Genomic DNA, 20,093 nt, shown 5'->3' with positions numbered 1-20,093 from the left:
AAAGTGACGAACACACTGGATTCTAGCACTTCATCTCCTCGATTAATTTAACCTCGAAAGATTGGCTCAAAACCTAACACACTGTATGCCACCCTTACAGGGTAGCATCGTAATATTCTCGATATCGACATTACAGGATAAATCCCGTTTTCCGGTATTACCCACCAATAAACACCCGTAAAAGTTTTACGGTGAGGGGGGTATCTGCCATTATACTGTATAGCGGCAGTGTTTAATTTAAACAAAGAATATGAATAAAAAAGTATTGCAGATTATCATAAAACATTGTTGTCATTAAGATTTAGCAGCAATATCCTCAATGTTTAATTCATTTTTGAAATTTTATCTTTTATTCTACACTGCCGCTTCCGTTGCTCGATACGAAGGTGTGAAATTATTCGCATTTTTCACGGTTCAAAAATTGTTTTTGCAAATTTTTTTTTGCCAAGGTCATAAAATACTATTTTCAGTGTGAGAAAGTAAGAACTTTCCTAAAATCATACCTTCTGGCAAAAATATTCGCTGATATTGTACACAACCCGTATATCGGTAAATCTCGCCAGCCCTCCTGACCCTATTTACGGAAATACCGGAACACGGGATTTATCCTATAATGTCGATATGGTCAATGGTACCAAATAATGTATAGCGCATTAAATCGACAAGATTGAAAACTGAGTTCTTCACATACTCTCTTAATGCTAAGAATTGTGACATTTGATATTAATACACCCTTCAAATGAGCACAATTTTGCAGAGATGACATAAGATTATAATTGTGAAGGATATTTACAATATTTGTTACTGCGCAATCTTAAGCACAGTTGTCGGTCTCTTACTCGGGGTTAAACAAGAAGTTGAATAGTTGCAGAGTGTATCGGACACTTTGCGTTATTCACAATGAACTAGGTATTCAAATGGAGCGAAAAGGTTTTAATGCAATGAAAACAGAGATACATGCTAAAAAGTAAGAAAGCGGAAAGTAAAGAAAATGCAGTATATGGTTGTTATTTTTTTATTCACGAAGTATGCATGTTATAATATTAATGCTGTTCTTATATGTTTAGAAAACAAAATCAGAGATAACCAGAAGAACTATTTGTTAAATTATTTGATTAAATATTATACGGTAAAAACTAAAACAAGATTGATTAAAAATGACATTATGTATAAAAATGTGTATATCTGTAACTGCTCCTAACTTCAAAAACATTGACGTAAGCGTGTGTCGATTTTATACGTTCAAACAGTACCTTCACAACACATTTACACAGAGGGCCTCCTTGGCCGAGTGGTTAAAGTAACTGACTTCAAATCATTTGCCCCTCACCGATGTGGATTCGAGCTTCACTCAAGGCATTGAATTCTTAATGTGAGGAATCCATTCAGCTGGATTACGGAAAGTCGGTGGTTCTACCCAGGTGCCAGCCCGTGGTAAAATAATGCACGGAAGGGCATCTGTGGTCTTCCCCGACCACCAAAGCTGGAAAGTCGCTGTATGACTTAAATGATGTCGGTGCGACGTTGTTTTTAACGAAACAAATAAAAATAAACATTCATAATGATGCTTACGCAAAACTTATAATATAACATATGACTTTATCTGAGGATATGAAATTTCTTTTTAACAACACGTATTATACATGAAATGATCAATTAATATAATAATTATAGATTTACCTTCGCAAGTAATGATTGTTTCTTCTTCATTTGACTCTCTTGTGTATCCGGTGTCGCATTCGCAAGTCCAGTTACCTAGAGTGTTGTTACAAGTACCACCACAGTAATAAGTACTATCCGAACATTCGTCTATATCTGTTAAAAGTTTGACATATATTCATAAGAGATGAATGTTTGAGTATGATGAATGTTTTGAGTATGAATCACAGAGGCAAATTATTCTGCGAACAGGGTATTCGCCTTTACACAGAAAAATACAAACACAATATATTATAACTAAGTATTTAAATGCACAGATAAGCTCTTCTGCTTTAAACTATCTTTATCCTTGAAAACAAAGGTTGAGTTACAGTGTTTTTATATTAATTGAACAATATTATGTTTCATATATATTATATAGCAGAGTGTTACCAGTGTTTATATTATTACGAGAAAGCGTTTTTACAGAATTAAAACACAATTAATATTTGTTCTTTTCAAGATCAATTTGACGTACAGATAGGACGAAATTAAATGTGTGAAAGCAGAAACTGGTTCATTAAAGTTATACCTTCACAAACTATCGCTTTTTCTGAATATTCATGCGGGCGATATCCGAAAGCAGGGCAACTGCAAGTCCAGTTGCCATCTGTATTAGAGCAATTACCTCCACCACCACAGGTATAATTTGGTGATTGGCACTCGTCAATGTCTGGCATAAAGACAAATATCTATGTTTAAAATTTACTAGAAAAAGTGTATTTTAAGATTATGTTTAATGATGAAATAGAGCTAACAAATTAGTTTGCCTGAAAAAAAAAGACAGAAACGTATTTTGTACATGGCTCATGCAGATATCTTTTAACACGTTTAGAATCATTACCCTGGAAAATTACATGAAATCATCAATTACATTTAAGGTTACGAAGTAGGCCTTGGGAAGCAAAACTCAAACAGCACCAAATCATAGAAAGAAAGACTTGTTTGACTTCATATGAAAATTGAACAGCATGTAAAACATGTATATTACTTTACGAAACAAGTGTCAATATACTGAAATAAACATTGAATTCTAGAAAATGTCTGCCTATAGGGGCCCCTCTTCCGGACAGCCAAACGCCTTTAAAAACTCACCATTTTCAAAGAACTGTTACACATGTTCGTTTTGATGCATTTGCAATAGCGTGCAAGTGGTGGAATTTCACATAACAAGGTGGGAGTCAGTTTTCAGTAATTGTTTATCTTTATTTCTTTACAAATGACATTCATTTTCAAAGGGAAACAACTTTTACTCGACGATTACTTAAAATAATCGGAAAAAGTTGTTTCCCTTTGAAAATGAATGTCATTTGCACTTAAAATAATCCTCATGACACTTAATCGACGGACTTTGATATTGTCAAGAGGCAGCAGACCTGATTGAAAAATTCATAAGATATACTTAACGGGACAAGTCTGTTTTCAAGCTTTATTTTCTATGAACACTATTTATTTATTAAAGTGTTTGCTATGCTTGAAATAATTACAAAAACGAACAAAGCAGTAGATATGTAAGGGTTAAGAAAACATGCAATTTTAATGCCAAAATATTTTATGTAAAATTCATTTGCTAACACCTTGTATGTAGTTTTTCCCCCCAAATTTTAACACTTTCCTCCCCGTGACCATGTACCATTTTTGCAGCATAGGTATATACTAATTATTTACAAAGGCATGTGAAATGTTTTGTTGCGTCACTTGGGTTTTTAAAATGAAAAAATGATTAATGCTCATATTTCAATAAAAATAAGAATGAGAAATGTCTACAAAGTCATCTTTTTTGTTCACAAACTTGTAAAATTTAGTCGAATATATCAAGAAATGAGTTTTAACTATCTTTGTTATGATATTTCAGAAATCTAGCCCTAGGTCAGTTTTTACTTAATTAGATAGGCAATATGAATAGAAAAGTCAGCGGTCCTTTATAATATTTCAAATGCCATACCTTTTTGTAGTCCACTTTTCATCATTTGTTTTTGCTTGTTTATTTTTTTTTCATTAAGCGCTTTCTAAATTGATAAATTGTCAAACATTGCATAGTCCCCTTTATGTATGAACAAATACTATTGTTGTTTAAATGGTAGAAGTTAAATTTAAATGCGACATTTTACTTTATCCCATTTTGTGTATAGAAATGCAATGCCAATACAAATTATTTTACCTTCGCACGACTTATTAGTTTCGTTGAAAATAAATCCTGTATCACATACACACATATAACCGCCTGGAACATTCGTGCAATTTCCATGTCCAGAACAGTCAATTTTGTTTTCGGTGCATTCATCAATATCTAAAAAAGACAACATTTTTCTTTATCGCTCTCTCCACGGTGAGATTGTTACTCACAGTTCAAATTCACATAATGTAGAGGAATGTGGACAAGTATCAGAAATGGTAGTTTGTAGCATTTAATTAGTTAGATAAATAGAACAGCAATAAAACATCACAGTAAATAATGTTTCGACTTTCATACTATTTGATACTCAAAATGAATCATAAGGTTACTTTCATAAAGTATGTTATTTCGTTCATAAAATGCTTGATTAATCGTTATTACTAATGACAATAAATGCATTCAAATGTCAAATAAAGCATAATAGATCTAAGTAATTTGTTGAAAGACCTTACCTTCGCAAGTGATATTTGATGCATATTTTGTTTTGTTTGTATGAGACTGGTATCCGGTACCGCAGTCGCATGCCCAACTACCAAATGTGTTATTACATTTTCCACCGCAAAAGTAGGAACTACTCGAACACTCATCAATATCTGTAAAGAAAAATGGCATACCAAATGTGTATGAACATACACGTAAGAACTTAAAATTCAATTATTATATATTTTAAGTAATAGGCCGTGCATCGAATTTGCGAATATGTTTACAACAGCTAGTAATTATTCTTCATTTAAAAAAGGGAACGATGGTCTAGTGGGTAAGGTGTCGGCCGCTCAATCCAGGTTCATGGTTCGAGTCCCACTGGGTCACGACCGTAATGGTTTATATGATACTAGTACTGGTTTTCAGGAAGCGGACACAAAAGTGATTCCAATAAGCTTCAAGTTGAAGCTTTCATCACAATCGAGCTAAAAATAATATTGTATAAACTAATGACGAAATATAGGTACACTATTTTATGTCGTGATATTTTTAACTCAAATGAACAATTGAACACAACCCCATATGAAAGCCGCTAACAGACAAAATGTGATATATCAAAAACCTTTGATAACTCGTTGTGGTAGTTAAGTAAAATTTAATTCATTCATTCCATCTTAAAGTGTATCTCGACAAAAAATATAACATAAAATGAATAAGTAATTAGTTTGATTGAAAAAATAGAAAGATACTTTGTACATGGCTAATGCAGATATCTTTGAACAAGTTTAGAATTATTACCCTGGAACATTACATGTGATGAAATAATCAATAGCATTTAAAATAGTATAAAACGGTAATTGATTACATTTTTTAAGTAGTTCCGTGCGTTTGAAACAAATATTGTTCTATAATTTACAATTTATTAAGCAATGTTTTTTTTGTTTTTTTTGAAGTACCACTGTATTCGAAGAAAATTAAGACAAAGAGCGTAGCGTTCTTGTGTGCTTTATTTTTTAGCTCACGTGAGTTATTGAAATCGCTCGATATCCTTCGTCTGTCAACATTAAGATTGTGTTTGCGATAGAGGCTGTAGTTTTAAACTGATCTTCATGACATTTGGTAAACATGATAACCTTGATGAAGTCTAGGCCAAGTTGAAAAATGGGTTATCTGGGGTAAAAAACTAGGTCACCAGATCACATCAAAGAAAAACCTTGTGTATGCGATAGAAGCTATATTTCTCACTTGATTATCTTAAATTTTAGAAAAAATGATAACCTTGAACAAATCTAGGCCAAGTTTGAAAATGGGTTATCTGGGGTCAAAAACTAGGTCACTAGGTCAAATCAAAGCAAAACCTTGTGTATGCGATAGAGGCTGTATTTTTGCACTGATCTTAATGAAATTTTGTCAAAGTGTTAATGTTGATAAAATCTTGGCCAAGTTTGAAAATAGGTTATCTGCAGTCAAAAACTGGGACATTAGGTCAAATAAAAGAACATTGTGTATGCGGTAGAGGCTGTATTTTTCAATTGATGTTCAGAATGATTGCCCTGATAAAATATAAGTCGAGTTCGAATATGGGTTATCTGGGCTCAAACACTAGGTCACTAGGTCAAATGAAAGAAAAAAGCTTGTATATGCAATATAGGCTGCTTTTTCAATTGGTCGTCAGGAAATTAAGTCAGAATGATTTCCATGGTAAGGTCTAGGTCATTTGGGTCATCTGGGGTCAAAAAATAGGTCACTAGGTCAAATAAAAGAAAAAAGCCTTGTGTATGTAATAGAAGCTGTATTTTTCAATTGATCTTCATGAAATTTGGTCAGAATAATTGCCTTGAATAAATCTAGGTCTAGTTTGAATATGGCATATCTAGTGTCAAAAAGTAGGTCACTACGTCATATCAAAGAATTACTTGGTTAAACTCAAGAGACCACATTTATGGTCCTTATGAAAAATTGGCAGGAATATTTGTTTCTATGAAATCACTAGGTCAAACATGTTTACACTGTTCTCAGGTAAGCGACCTAAGACCATCTTTGTCCTCTTGTTTTGCTAGACTGATTAAAGTATTGGTTGTCTAGTCAATTTTCAAAATTGCCCTCCATAATGATATTTTCACCTATAGAACAATTTCCACAATACACACTTTTCGTAGTAAGATTTACCTATTTTCAAGCATATCTCTAATTAAAATGAACGGGTTTATCTGCTTAATTGTTCACAATTCGCCAGTTAATAATCATGGTCATTACATTGCTGCATTTCTTATGTAAAGATAATAGTATGTTATTTGTAATACAATAGAGCCTAAACCATAGCTTGTGAGCACACGTGTATAATTCAAATTTAGGTTTCATGTTTGTTATTCATATAATTGTGCCATAAATACAATGTCTACATAAGGAAAGAAGGATGCCATATCTTGTTTGTTTGATGTCAATTTTTCATCATTTGATTTTGCTAGTTTATTTCTTCCATAAATCTCTTTCTAAATTGTCAAATATTGCATAGTCCTCCTTATGTGTGAATAAGATATAAACAAAAATAGTGTTGTTTATTTTAATTGTACAAGTTAAAATTTAAATCCGATATTTTTCTCAATCCAATTTTGCGTATAGAAATACAATGCCAATAAATGTGTACTCCAAGTAATTATTTTTACCTTGGCACGACTTATTAGTTTCGTTGAAGATAAATCCTGTATCACAGTCACACGTATAATCGCCTAGCATATTCCTACAATTTCCATGTCCAGAACAGTCAGTTTTGTTTTCGGCGCATTCATCAATGTCTGAAAAAGACAACATTGTTTTCTGAATTGCTCTTTCCGTGGTGACATGGTTACCTTCGGTTCAAATTCACATTATATAGAGGAATGTTGAGAAATGTGAAAAATTCCAGTTTGGTTTGTAAGATAAAAATAACAGCAATAAAAATCACAGAAATAATGTTTCGACTTTCATACTATATTTGATTTTTAAACGAATTGGAAGGATTCTCATTTTGTTCTTAAAATGCTTGATTAAACATCAACCTCATTATGATATCAGAGTAGATAAGGTTTTCAAATTTAATATCAATAATGTAAATAATGTGTTCAAACTTCAATTGAAGCATGGAAGTATGATCTGGTATGTAAACTAACCATCGCAAGTAATGTTTGATGCATATTTGGTTTTGTTTGGATGAGACTGGTATCCGGTTCCGCAGTCGCATGTCCAACTACCAAATGTGTTATTACATTCTCCACCGCAAAAGTAGGAACTATTAGAACACTCATTAATATCTGTAAAGAAACATGACATACCAAAAATAACAGTATGAGCATACATGTAAGAACTTAAAATCCAATTATTATCTATTTTAAGTTATATCATGGTATTCAAGCCCGTGCATCAAATTGTTTACAACAGCTTGTAAATATTCCTCATTTAAAATCATTGTATGACTGATTATGACTGATTAAAAGCTATAATGCCTTAATGACTGCAACAGAGAGAGAGAGAGAGAGAGAGAGAGAGAGAGAGAGAGAGAGAGAGAGAGCAAATACCTTCACAGACCACAACATTCTTGGAAAACTCATTCCTCCAAAATCCAAGACTAGGGCAAATGCAATTCCAATTACCATCTGTGTTAGAGCAACTTCCATTCTTACAGGTATATTCTCTTGAGTTGCATTCGTCAATGTCTAAAATGGAGCGCTATGTCAGTAATAAAAACATAATTTCAATTTACTAATTATTTTTATGCTTAGAAACAATTTGCATTATGAATTTAAAGAAGATTCGTTTTAATTTCATTAACTTGCTTTTTTTATGTTCACCTCTTCGACACATATAAAACATAAAGACAGAATAGGGCGGTACAATAATATTTTCCATTCTAGAGAATCATCACAACTGTCGGAATTCATAAGAGCGATTTTCTTTCAAGTATTATTCATGATAAAATCATGACATTACCGTTGCAAGATACATTATAGGGATCTGTACGGTTCATGATGTATCCTTCGGTACATACACAAGTATACCCTTCCCGAGTGTTCTTGCACTTTCCATGTCCGGAACAGGTCATATGTGTCTCAACACATTCATCAATATCTAAAATATATTAACGTTGTGTGAAATTCTCAAACTGAGCATCGTGTAATGAAAAAAATCTCAGTTTATAGTTCTTCAAGGTAAATTTCTTCTTTATAACATGACTTATACAAATAAAATAAGAAATGAAACTCGTTCGAATATGCGACTCCCCGTTTTAGTAATATGAAATCACATCATTCCGGCCAGTCTTGACGGGTTGATTTTACGATAGAATTTTTGTTTAAAAACAACGATAAAGATACAATGCTCAGGGGAGAAATTTTAAAACTGGTTAGCAAAAATGGTATTACATTATTTTGTAAATTATATAATATCACCGTTCCAATTAAATTTAAATTTAACATTTACGAAAAATATCGCATTTCTTATCTTATATTCAGAAAATAATGTCAAATGCAATTTCCTACAAACTATGAAGTCAAAAAATGGCGAAATTTAAACAAAAGCTACTGACGAAGAAGTGCGAAATGCTTAAACACTGGCACCAGGCCAGAAAGAAAATGACTCTGTACATGTTATACCTTACACACAGGTATAGTATAAAAATCATGGTCATCAAAGGGGAAGTGCACTAACCCATTTCAAACCTACATTTCTAACCTAAAACGCGCAGTTCGGTGAAGTAGTTTATAATAATTTATTTATTCGCGATTGCCAAACAAGTTCTTACAACTTATATTAATGGCTCTCGAGACTCATTCCCGATGGAACCAACCTCTAAGAGCAGAGAGAGAGAGAGAGGCAATATGGAATTAAAGTGTCTTGCCTAAGGACACTACCGCCAAGGCAGTGGTCGGGATCGAACCCGGAACCCTTCGATCTCAAGGCGGACGCGCTACCACTGCGCTACGGCGGCTCCACCCGGTGAATTGGTACCGAGCATATTGAATAAGTAATTTATCTTCTATCGTGCACCAATCACACTGTCTCAATATTTCATATTGCAGAGATACTCTACATATTTTATGCTTTCGCCAGTGTTACAAGAAATACTTGCATGAACTTTCCTAATAACATCCGTTTCAGAGGTCACAGCAGTGTTCAAATGTATAGGCGAAATGTAAACAAACAGAAACAGAATGCAAAAAGTTTCACAATTTTTAAAATAAAACTCTACGCACATTTATGCTGCATATACAGAGTTAAGCATACACGTGTAGTTAAACGACAACTGACATACATTTTCACATCAGCCAATCTGAATAATTCTGAAATCTAGACCGGAACTTCATTAGGGAAGTTCAAATATGTTGTTTTTTTTTGTATGTATAAAAAATATAAACTACGTGTTGTTTCTCTAATAAGAGAAATATTGAACAAATGTGACTGGTACACAATGGAAGACAAATTACTGCTTGTTCAATATCCGTTGTACACATTTACCCAACTACGCGTTTAAGGAGGTATGTTACCTTGTTACCAGGGTAAATTCAAATTAGTTGAACAGCAGCATTTTTTTGTATTTCGTGTAATATGTTGTTTTAACTGCTACAATCTCAATTTCGTTTATCTCTGTCCCTTCAAGTTCATTTTTTATCCAGGTTTGAAGAACATGACCATCCAAAAGTATTTTATATTGAAAGAAGAAGGAAAATACGGATATTTAACACTTTTCAGTGTATTCTTGTTTCACTGATATCCGTAGAAGTCTGCATAATTGATAAAACTACTAGTATGCGCGTTAGCTTTCTAATATAAGCTTAAAATGTATATGTCGCGGGGCTCGTGTTGCCATGGTAACGCGTTTTCTCTCATTTTTAAACAACTATGTATAAAAACGGGCTTTTCGACGGCTACAGTGCCATTCTGTTAATGACCAACATGGAATATTTGGGTAATATTATTAGCAAAATTCCAAGCATTTTACATGGTACCCTACTTTTCTCAAAGTTTAAAGTAACCATGGCAACAGAGATGTTTAAAATAGCTTATATCTTGCTTTTTGTCGTAATTTCTTATAAAAAGTATTGAATAAAATTATCTTTCTCGTTAATGTACATTTAAAACATATTATTTGTAACGTAAGTTATATTTTCGTGTTATTTACATTCATTTAAACAAATTTCACAGCTTAAAATACTTACAGCAGTACCCTTCGTCTGGCATTTTCATGGAAAAATCGTTCAGCATGCTGCTATTATTCTCATGGATATTGTTAAAAATGAAAATAAAAAGCCAAAGCCGTGTTCCTTAAATAGACCAGTGTCATCGCTTTTGAATTTTACATTTAGATATATAGGTCACGGGCTTCGTTTCCATGGTAACATCAATTCAATTCAAGAAACCACAATTTTCTACTGAAATTTGAACAATTTTAGAGCTTAGTTTTAGTATATAAGTAACAAATTATCAACGGAAACTGAAAAATAGGTATTACAAATCAAACTGCAAGTTTTTTATTTGAAAATGGCCGTAACAAGTAACCTTTCACCCAACTATATTCCAAATAACATTGGTTACCATCATCCATTTTCTTACATTTCGCATAACATTTCAATATAGCTACATAAAAGAAGCAAAATTTTGATTATTATTCAGAGCAAAAGACTCATAAAAAAATATTTCAGCAAATAATGACTGTTTGAAAATAGTTCAAATAAAGAAAATGCACAAAATAACGTATTTTCAAAACAAAAGCTATTAATTTTTGCGCGGTAACTGACACGTAACGTCATGACGTCAATGACGTCATTTTAAGGCAACATTGTTTTGAAGCGTTTCTGCGGCAATTTATTCATTATTTCTGCATTATTAAACCATAAAGCATCGGATAGGAGACAGGTTCATAATTTGTTTTCAGAAGAATGGATATACAAACACATTTAGAGTGTCGTAAACGTCGTCGTAAATCGGCACGTTAGCTTCCGGTTGGACATGCGCACATACAAATATTAAGGTAACCTACCTCCTTAAGGTATGAAATGCGCGATTAATATTGGTTAGTATATTTTTCCGTTCATGACCATGGTTCTTATAGTATAGCTTGGACTAGGGAATAACATGTACAGAGTCATTTTATTTCTGGTCTGGTGCAAGTGTGCTTTAGCGTTAAATCGATATTTTTGAAAATAATACAAATAAAAAAAGTTTACAGCTTATATCTATACCGATGCAGAATTTTTCTGATGGATTCAATTTCTTATATCCGTCCTTGCATTTGCAAAACGTTGTGCCATTCTGTTGCTGACAGTCAGTTGTTGCTGGGTCACAGTTGTCATTTGATGTCAAATTACACAATATATTATCTGAATCTTTAAAAGAAAATAAGCAAACAGAAAAAATCTTGTGTAGTGCTAGTTTTAAAAATTAAGAAATAATATATCTCATTGAGTGATTTGTCGCTGAATAAATCATTGTTTGGAGTTCAGGTGCGAAGGAATTATATCACGAAAAACAATGATTTTATTCAAGAGCAAATCACTAAATGAGATATATTATTTCGATTCTAACACGTTACCAAGGACTTTAAAGTACATCCTTGACGGCATTCATTAAATATTTGCCCGTTTTCAATCGGCTTCTTTTCCAGCGCGCCGCTATGCCGTTTGACGCTATGACGTAATAATTGTGACGTCAGAACAGTGAAATGTTTTAAAATAATTCACTGTTTTCAGCCTTCTTTGTTTAATAGGAAAATGAATCGGATCGTGTTAGAATACAGAAATAAAACATAAATTCAAGTATTAAATACATACAGCTACTTGAGTAATATTTGGGTAATTGTGGTATATGCGCAAAGTAATTTTAAAAGCTATCAAAATACACTTTATTTTTGCACTAGTACGTGCCAATTTAGCAAATACTAGAACAACCACTATAACACCATCAACAGTAGTAACTAAAAACTTTGTTTCAGCTCTCACTAACAATAGTAACATGTGTATAAACATTGAATCTATCAATGTAATGCAGAATTGTATGTACACCTCAATTGTTTGTTTTATTTGGTTAATACAAATAGTATCCAAACTGACAGTTTGACGCTTACGAAAAATTTGAATCTAGCCGCAACTGATTTAACATTATTTCATATATCATATCCGGTAAATTTATAAGTGCTGTATGAGGCATACCTCTGAATATGTAGTATGAAGTATTCCTAAAAATCATGCCTGTGTCAAACAACAAACTTCCATTATTAAACACGGTTTTCAATACACTTGAAACTGTATCATGTCCAACATGCTCGCCCATCCGCAAGTTATACAAAACGGTGTACTTATGCATCGGTAAAACACTGGCACTGCAAGAACACGAACTTTTAAATCAACAACATATTACGTCTAGGGCTACTGTTTTACTATCCATATAAATTGTGCTTGAACTTCCTATTCATGTTAAGAATGTTTATAAATCCGAAATGAAAAGAAAAAGAAGCAATGTTTTGTACAAATAATACATTGTTAACAGTATATGGTGATTTATGGGGATATAGGCCGCCGTGAGAAAAATATTGAGAAATATAGAAAGATATTCCACATTGTAGATTTAAGTGAGTTATTGTAATTTCCCATGTATCTCATTCCGGGCATGCGACTGGAAAAACTTATGACGCCATAAATATGGTGGCTAAAGAGAAAATAAGAAAGGCAGAAAATGTATGAATGCTGACTAATAATAGGCAAAAACCACCTTGAAAACTATGTTATAATTGTCAAATATGATACAATTAGTGAAGGTAATGCTTATTCTAGCGGATAGGATACTTCGTTTGATCAATGATTTAAAATGCGGACAATCCGTTGTTGCTCGAATAGTTGAGATCACGCAAATGCTCCCTGACCTTATCACGCCACTGACGGCCAAAATAAATGAGAAAACGGCATAAAATACAAAAGAAGGGAACAGATAAAAGATCACCTTGAAGACTTAGGATCACAGCAAAATTTGTGGTGTGGTTGCATTCACATTCTGTCGACCCGTTGTTCCTGGATTTGACTGAGCAGCCCTCACTTGACCAGTAGCCTGTGGATCCGCTATATAAATAATAACAAAGATATTGTTAAAATAAATTGACTTTTAATGTCACTTTTAACGTCAAATAAAGTAGTTGAGTTCAATTCTATTTGAAGGCTTTACAACTTACTCAGCCCATTATTTCTAACTGGTACTTCGGAGGTCACTACCGCCGAAAAATTAAAATAATTTTAACGAATGCATTTGAATAATAAGTCGAATTCATAAAACAGGTCCTTTTAAAGCCATTGAGATACGAAATATACAATAAATAAAATTTCTAATATCATTTTTACGTTTTAAATATCTCTATTATGGCCGATTTTAAATCTATAAAATGTCGTCTTTTTTATTGCACACTTTGGCCAACATATTCTATTAAGTGATTCCAACTTTAAATTCACACTTTGTACGTGTTTGTGCGAAATTATTTCCAAATAAAGCTACCACATAATGACATGAATACTGTTTAATTCCCCACTACAAACACCTACGGAAAATTGACAACGCAGTCCAGCAGCAATGCTTTTTTAACAAATTGGAAAAATCTTGTAATATTTTGAAACAATGTAACACGTCTCTGACAAGAAGGCTTTTAAAAGTACATACAGTGAGGAGTACACACCCTCTGGCGGCTACATTTCTTAATGAATTCGATAAACCTAAACACTCTTGGTAAAAGGAAACAGTAAAAAACTATTTTTGAGACCTTAATTTTTACAAAATATTTTCTGAGATCCCAATACCAAAAAAAAATGAAATACCTCAATAAACTAAATTTTGTTGACATTTTATAACCTGGAAAGCAGTTTCTAGCAAGAACTCCTCTTCATACATGCAGCAAAACTGACCATGCCCTCTAAGCGGACATTTAACATTGTAGGTTGAGGGCCACCAAAGAAACACTTGTTTGATAATGTTTTTATGTCATAGAAGCAGATAACTTTTCAAAGTACTCTTTACTTCATATAACGAAACGTATTCGAGCACTCTGGCGGTCATAATTACTAACATATCAGAATGTGAAACACTTTTGTAAAGGATCTTTGTGAAATATAGCAGATTTTGATAGGGAAAGATGACATCCCCGCACCCCAGACGATCATGTTTTTGACGAATTGGAATAATTTGAAAAATATTGTTATAAGGTCAACCAGGGAATATTGTGCGAAATTGTAAGTTTGGAGTTTGTGTTAGTAAAGCTGTACAACTTCAAATTTACTGTTAAATTAAAAATATAAATCGTCAATCCAATACTTCAGTATCCAATCCTTTTAAATACTTTATTTAAGCGTTTTTTCAGGATATCCGCCATTTTGAAAAATGTTTCTTCGAATATTGCTTTCTTACAAAAGTTTTGCCAAAAATTATTGCTAAATAATTAAAATATGGCTTATAATGTACCATTTAACCAAATAGATTCTACTTTTGCGAAAATAAAATTTTCACCCTTATTTTTGGCTGGCATTTGCGTAAAATTGACGTAAGATTTACAATGGGGTAGGGGTAGGTAATTTCAAATATCTATTAAAATAGATCAGGTTTGGTTTTGATATTTTCCTGACTGTTACGTATAATGATAAGCTATCACTGAAATAAAAGTTTTCAAGATAGCACTTTATATTATCTAGAAAATATAAAATAAATAAAAAAGAACAAAAATATCAAAATTCACCAGTTTTTAACAGTTTTTTCTTAATAAATCTCTTAGATGCACGGTGATCCCAACTTTTTGTCTTTCAATTTTGAAGCATGTTTGTGTGTCATTAAAGCTGCAAAATATTTTGAAAATCTTTACGTCAGAATATTTTTTGTAGATCTAAATACGTTTTTTTTCCATTGAAAATAAAGTGAGTGGGGTAATTTTGTCAACATGTAAAAATGAGAGAGATTTGTTAGTGACATTTATGCTTATATAATACTGACATCACCTTGTATTCATATTAACCTGTAAGACCTGAAATCCTTATAATATTAAGTGGGATATTATATGTTTTATAAAGTACCACCATTTTTTTCAATTTTACAAAATCTCAGAAATGCTTAGTGGGTGAAGAAAATGCCCTATAAAATTAAAACGAGTTCGGTGACCTGTGTTTTTTCTTTTCTTGTTTGTCTTGGAAACTATTGTTCTTTAAGCTCACAGAGTATGAAAAAATTCTTAATGTTAGAAAAAATTCGCTCCTACATCCTTAAATATGTGTCTTTCTAACGCTCACCTTTCGAATTTCCAAAATGTACAATTGGGTTCTGTTAACTCTGTCTGCAAGAAAATCATAGTGGGATACATAAAAAGGTTACATAGTATCATCCAATCATACAGTCTGAGCCTTTTGTTTGTTTTATGATTTACAGCAATACAAACAGTTTGGAACGGAACTGACAATCCGATTTGTAAGTCAATGCGTTGAAATACCTGTATATTAATCCAAATTTTATTGCTTAATATCAAATTGAGTTGTTTTGACAAAAGTTTCCAACTTCCACCGGCAAACCAAGTACTGAGGAGCAAGCTACGCTTCCATGAGTCAAAATAAAATAAAGAAACTATGTTTTAACTGAATAACTCACTCATCTATTAACAATTTGCAAGAAAGATAATTTACATATTATCATAAATTGGAAGCATCTGAAAGTACAGGAGCAGACGTTTTGCGTTACATCCTCGCTTAAGGTAAATACATTTTAATTTTGTGTCTAAAACATAAAGAAAGCTGGACAAAACACTCACGTTTGTTTGCTCAAAAGTTATAGTGACAGGTGGATTAATCTCGCCTGATACAGGAGGCCATGTTGAAAATGCGACAATCTGACCATTGAGTTTTTCATCTTCACTGCAAGGAAATCAATAAAGCTACAGCACGTATCAAGCAGCCACTACCTCTGACAAATAAAGCAGATTTTATCTATGTGTTCGTAAATATATAAAAATGAGTTAGATTAACTTCATGTCTAATTTTGACGGTATAAATACATATTTTGTGGACCATACATACGTTTATATATTAAGGGCTTACTTGGAGTAGGACAATCGTAAAATTGATGAAGTGAAACTTAAAAACAAACATGTGTACAATTTCAGGCATTCATAAAACTTGACTTATAAGGAGGAAATGTCAAAATCTGATACGTATTCTTCCTAAACTTGTATGTTAGTACTGCCTAAACTTATATATGTTAGTTTTGCCTAAACATATATCGAGGGCTGAACGCAACAGTGGTCTAACTTGATTTTTTTCAAAAATTACTTTTTGTCATTTTTGGGTCTAATTCTATAATATACACCACTAAAATACATATTACAAATAGATTATGAAATTTAAGGGATTTAGGGGCCAGTTGGCATTTTGCACTAACTGAAACACTGATATTTTTTAATGCAACAGAGAGGTAACTTGAGTTAGCTCTATGTTGCATTAAACTTTAATTGTGTGACAAAGTTAGCACAGTGTTGCCTTTTGGTCTTTCCAATATTAACATGTACAGTGTTCCAAGAATAAGTGATGTCATCCTTGTTTACACTTGATGACATCATAATATTCATTTGAGCCGTGCCATGGGAAAACCAACATAGTGGCTTTGCGACCAGCATGGAACCAGACCAGCCTGCGCATCCGCACAGTCTGGTCAGGATCCATGCTGTTCGCTTTCAAAGTCTATTGCAATTAGAGAAACTGTTAGCGAACAGCATGGATCCTGACCAGACTGCGCGGATGCGCAGGCTGGTCTGGATCCACGCTGGTCGCAAAGCCACTATGTTGGTTTTCCCATGGCGCGGCTCATTTTAAGAAAGCTTGGCTGGCTCAGATTACAGATTGATAATATTCATTTCAAAAAAGCTTGGCTGGCTAGTAACAGATTACAGATCGCAACAAGAAAATTATTATAGTCCTGTCAATCCTAAAAATGACCTGGCATTGGATTGTATAGTAAATGTTTAATGGTATTCTGTTAGGGAATATGTTGTTATTGAAGAATCTGAATGATGCCCAGCTGGCATCATTGAGCATTTTGAGAAATTCAAGATGGCATCCAAGATGGCCGCCAAAATCAGAAAAAAATATATCAGTGGTGAAAGAAATAACTTACAAATTGCTATTTGTTGATTGATTGTTCTTTAAATGTTTCAAACACATGTACATATCTTTACCTATTGATTTAGTCAATCTAAGATGCCTTCTAGGACAGCTGGAATTCAAAATGGCGGCTAAAATGGCCGCCACAATTGCCTTTTTTGGCGTATTGTATTATCTTATCAAGTTGGTAATCATATTTGTTGATATAAGTGTTGCAATATGTAATAACTATTTAAATGAAATAACAATTTTAATCATTTGACTATTTAGCTGATCCAAAATGGCTTCCAAGATGGCCGCCAAACTTGAAAGAAGTTGGTAACGATGCTGAATATTGGTTTTATTTCATTGGTCTGTTAGTATATATAAAATCAATCATCAAGAACATTCTAAATACATGTTTTTATTTATGATTTGCTTATTTTACAAAGAATATGTTGTACAATAAGGCTTATTAAGTAACATTAAATGTAAAATCAAACATCGTGTTTGTATTCATAAAGACATGTTAAAATGCGCATTGAAATGAAAATGCCAGAATAATTATGTGAAGTTCTTTTCACATAACCACCTAACGCAAGCATTGTCCTGTTGAAATGTGCAAAACAACGTACATGGAAGTCGAGCCTGATTATATCTGCACCATTTTGTTAAACATGGGTTGTCACTCGAGCACCAGCACATTATTATCTTCAGTACTTCGGATGGTGTCAAAGCTACAGTGGGTGCTACTGATACAGGAACCGGTGTCTTCATTACCTCTTTCCTACGTCAACCATATTCACATGGGTCTATATTTGGTGTGTATGCATGAAGAGCATGATTCCATGCATAGGCCTGTAAATGTGCATGTTTTATGTTTTAAACAAATGCTTCTTTTGTCGGTGCCAATGAAGCCAGTACTGGCAGGGTTTTGTTGGACTTGCCAACTTTGGCTGCCAATAGAATTTGTCGCGCTACAGACATGCCGTTTGAAGTAAGTTTGCCATAAGAGGCTGATACAAACCTTTTTGATTCAATTATTATAATGTCATTGATGTCAGTTGTTATATCACCCATGGATTTTAAGAGATAACCAGCTTGCACCATCTTGATCACCTTTGATTTGTCAATGCCATAGTAGCCTGCCACAGTGTCACACCACAGGCACGGGTCCAGTGTTTATTTATTTATTTATTTTTTTGTTTAATATAAAAAATCCCTTTTTTCACACAATTAACCTTTCATATGTTAGTCAAATGAAAAAAAAATCGATGACAAAAATCTGGTCATAGTATCATATACATTGAAAAGGTGAACTAAGCAAGCGTAACGCTAGGAGAAGCTACTCGGCAAACTTGTAGAACATTTCAAAATCGGAGTTTATACAATGCTGCCGCTACCTGCATGATTGCACCTTCAAAACATTTAAAGCCTTCCATAAATACTAAACTGACCCCATAAATTGCTTTGAAAAACACAGTACAAGCCTCTACGAACGAAATATTTCAGTTATCCCCGGTGATTTCATTCCGGATAGCAGACGTGTTCCTGGTTTTTATCACTTTGTTTGGCAGCTGAAATCGCCAGGGATATTTCAAATATTTCGCTCCTAGGGACTTGTACTGTGTATTTCAAAGCAATTTATGGGGTCTGTTTAGTATTTATGGAAGGCTTTAAATGTTTCGAAGGTGCAATCATGCAGGTAGCGGCTGCAAGTGTATAAACTCCGTTTTTGTTTTTAGTTTTTAGTTACACATTCTGAAATCGGAGAGACATGTGACTGATTTTTACATTATCTTTTTAATGTAATAGATACATAAGTATTCTCTATAAAAATATAGTATCTTTTAAACTGCTATTTGGTGGTGTTAGAAATACCTATACTTTTGATTATGAGATCTCCTGTGAGAAAAAGAGTTGTTACTGACATACAATAGACACAGCACAGAAACATGGAATTGTGTGAGATTTACTACCATTCCATGCTGACTCTGAGTGTGACACTGTGGCAGGCTACTATGGCATTGGCAATTCAAAGGTGATCAAGATGTTGCAAGCTGGTTATCCCTTACAATCCTTGGGTGATATCACAGCTGACATCAATAACATTATAATAACTGAATCAAAAAGGTTTGCCAGCTGACATCAATAACATTATAATAACTGAATCAAAAAGGTTTGTATCAGCCTCTTATGACCAGCAAACTTCAAACGACATGTCTGTAACGCGACAAATTCTATGGGCAGCCAAAGTTGGCAAGTCCAGCAAAACTTTGCCAGTACTGGCTTCATTGGCACCGACAAAAGAGGCATTTGTTGAAAACATAAAACATTTTCAGGCCTGTACATGGAAGCATGCTCTTTACATCAAATATGGACCCATGTGAATATTGTTGGCGTAGGAATGAGGTAATGAAGACACTGGTTCCTGTATCAGTAGCACCCACTGAAGCTTTCGCACCACCGGAAGTACTGAAGATAATAAAATGCTGGTGCCCAATTGACAACCCGTGTTTAACATAATGGTGCAGATATAATCAGGCTCGACTTCCATGTACGATGTTTCGTACATGTCAACAGGACAATGCTGATCAATGCAACAATGAACAAAGAACGTGCGTTAGGAAGTTAAGTGAAAAGAACCTCACATAATCATCCTGGCAATTACATTTCAA

At 33.4% G+C, this 20,093-nt stretch overlaps 1 protein-coding gene across 1 annotated transcript in view; it reads right to left on the bottom strand.

Moving 5' to 3' along the window:
* LOC123552991 (fibrillin-2-like) overlaps window positions 1-20,093 on the bottom strand; it is a 63,009-nt gene that overhangs the window by 6,493 nt on the left and 36,423 nt on the right. Inside the window, exons 16-28 of the mRNA XM_053531202.1 lie at window positions 16,092-16,194; window positions 15,580-15,623; window positions 13,141-13,380; window positions 12,478-12,647; window positions 11,512-11,655; window positions 8,264-8,401; window positions 7,852-7,989; window positions 7,447-7,587; window positions 6,964-7,092; window positions 4,327-4,467; window positions 3,860-3,988; window positions 2,231-2,371; window positions 1,681-1,815 (exon numbers count right to left, since the gene is read on the bottom strand). Of these exons, the coding sequence (XP_053387177.1) occupies window positions 1,681-1,815; window positions 2,231-2,371; window positions 3,860-3,988; window positions 4,327-4,467; window positions 6,964-7,092; window positions 7,447-7,587; window positions 7,852-7,989; window positions 8,264-8,401; window positions 11,512-11,655; window positions 12,478-12,647; window positions 13,141-13,380; window positions 15,580-15,623; window positions 16,092-16,194 (1,793 nt within the window). The remainder of the gene's footprint in view (window positions 1-1,680; window positions 1,816-2,230; window positions 2,372-3,859; window positions 3,989-4,326; window positions 4,468-6,963; window positions 7,093-7,446; window positions 7,588-7,851; window positions 7,990-8,263; window positions 8,402-11,511; window positions 11,656-12,477; window positions 12,648-13,140; window positions 13,381-15,579; window positions 15,624-16,091; window positions 16,195-20,093) is intronic.

Source organism: Mercenaria mercenaria, chromosome 19 (genome assembly GCF_021730395.1).
Source record: "Mercenaria mercenaria strain notata chromosome 19, MADL_Memer_1, whole genome shotgun sequence".
Classification (NCBI taxonomy): Eukaryota; Metazoa; Mollusca; class Bivalvia; order Venerida; family Veneridae; genus Mercenaria; species Mercenaria mercenaria.
This window is presented reverse-complemented; position numbering and strand designations above follow the sequence as displayed.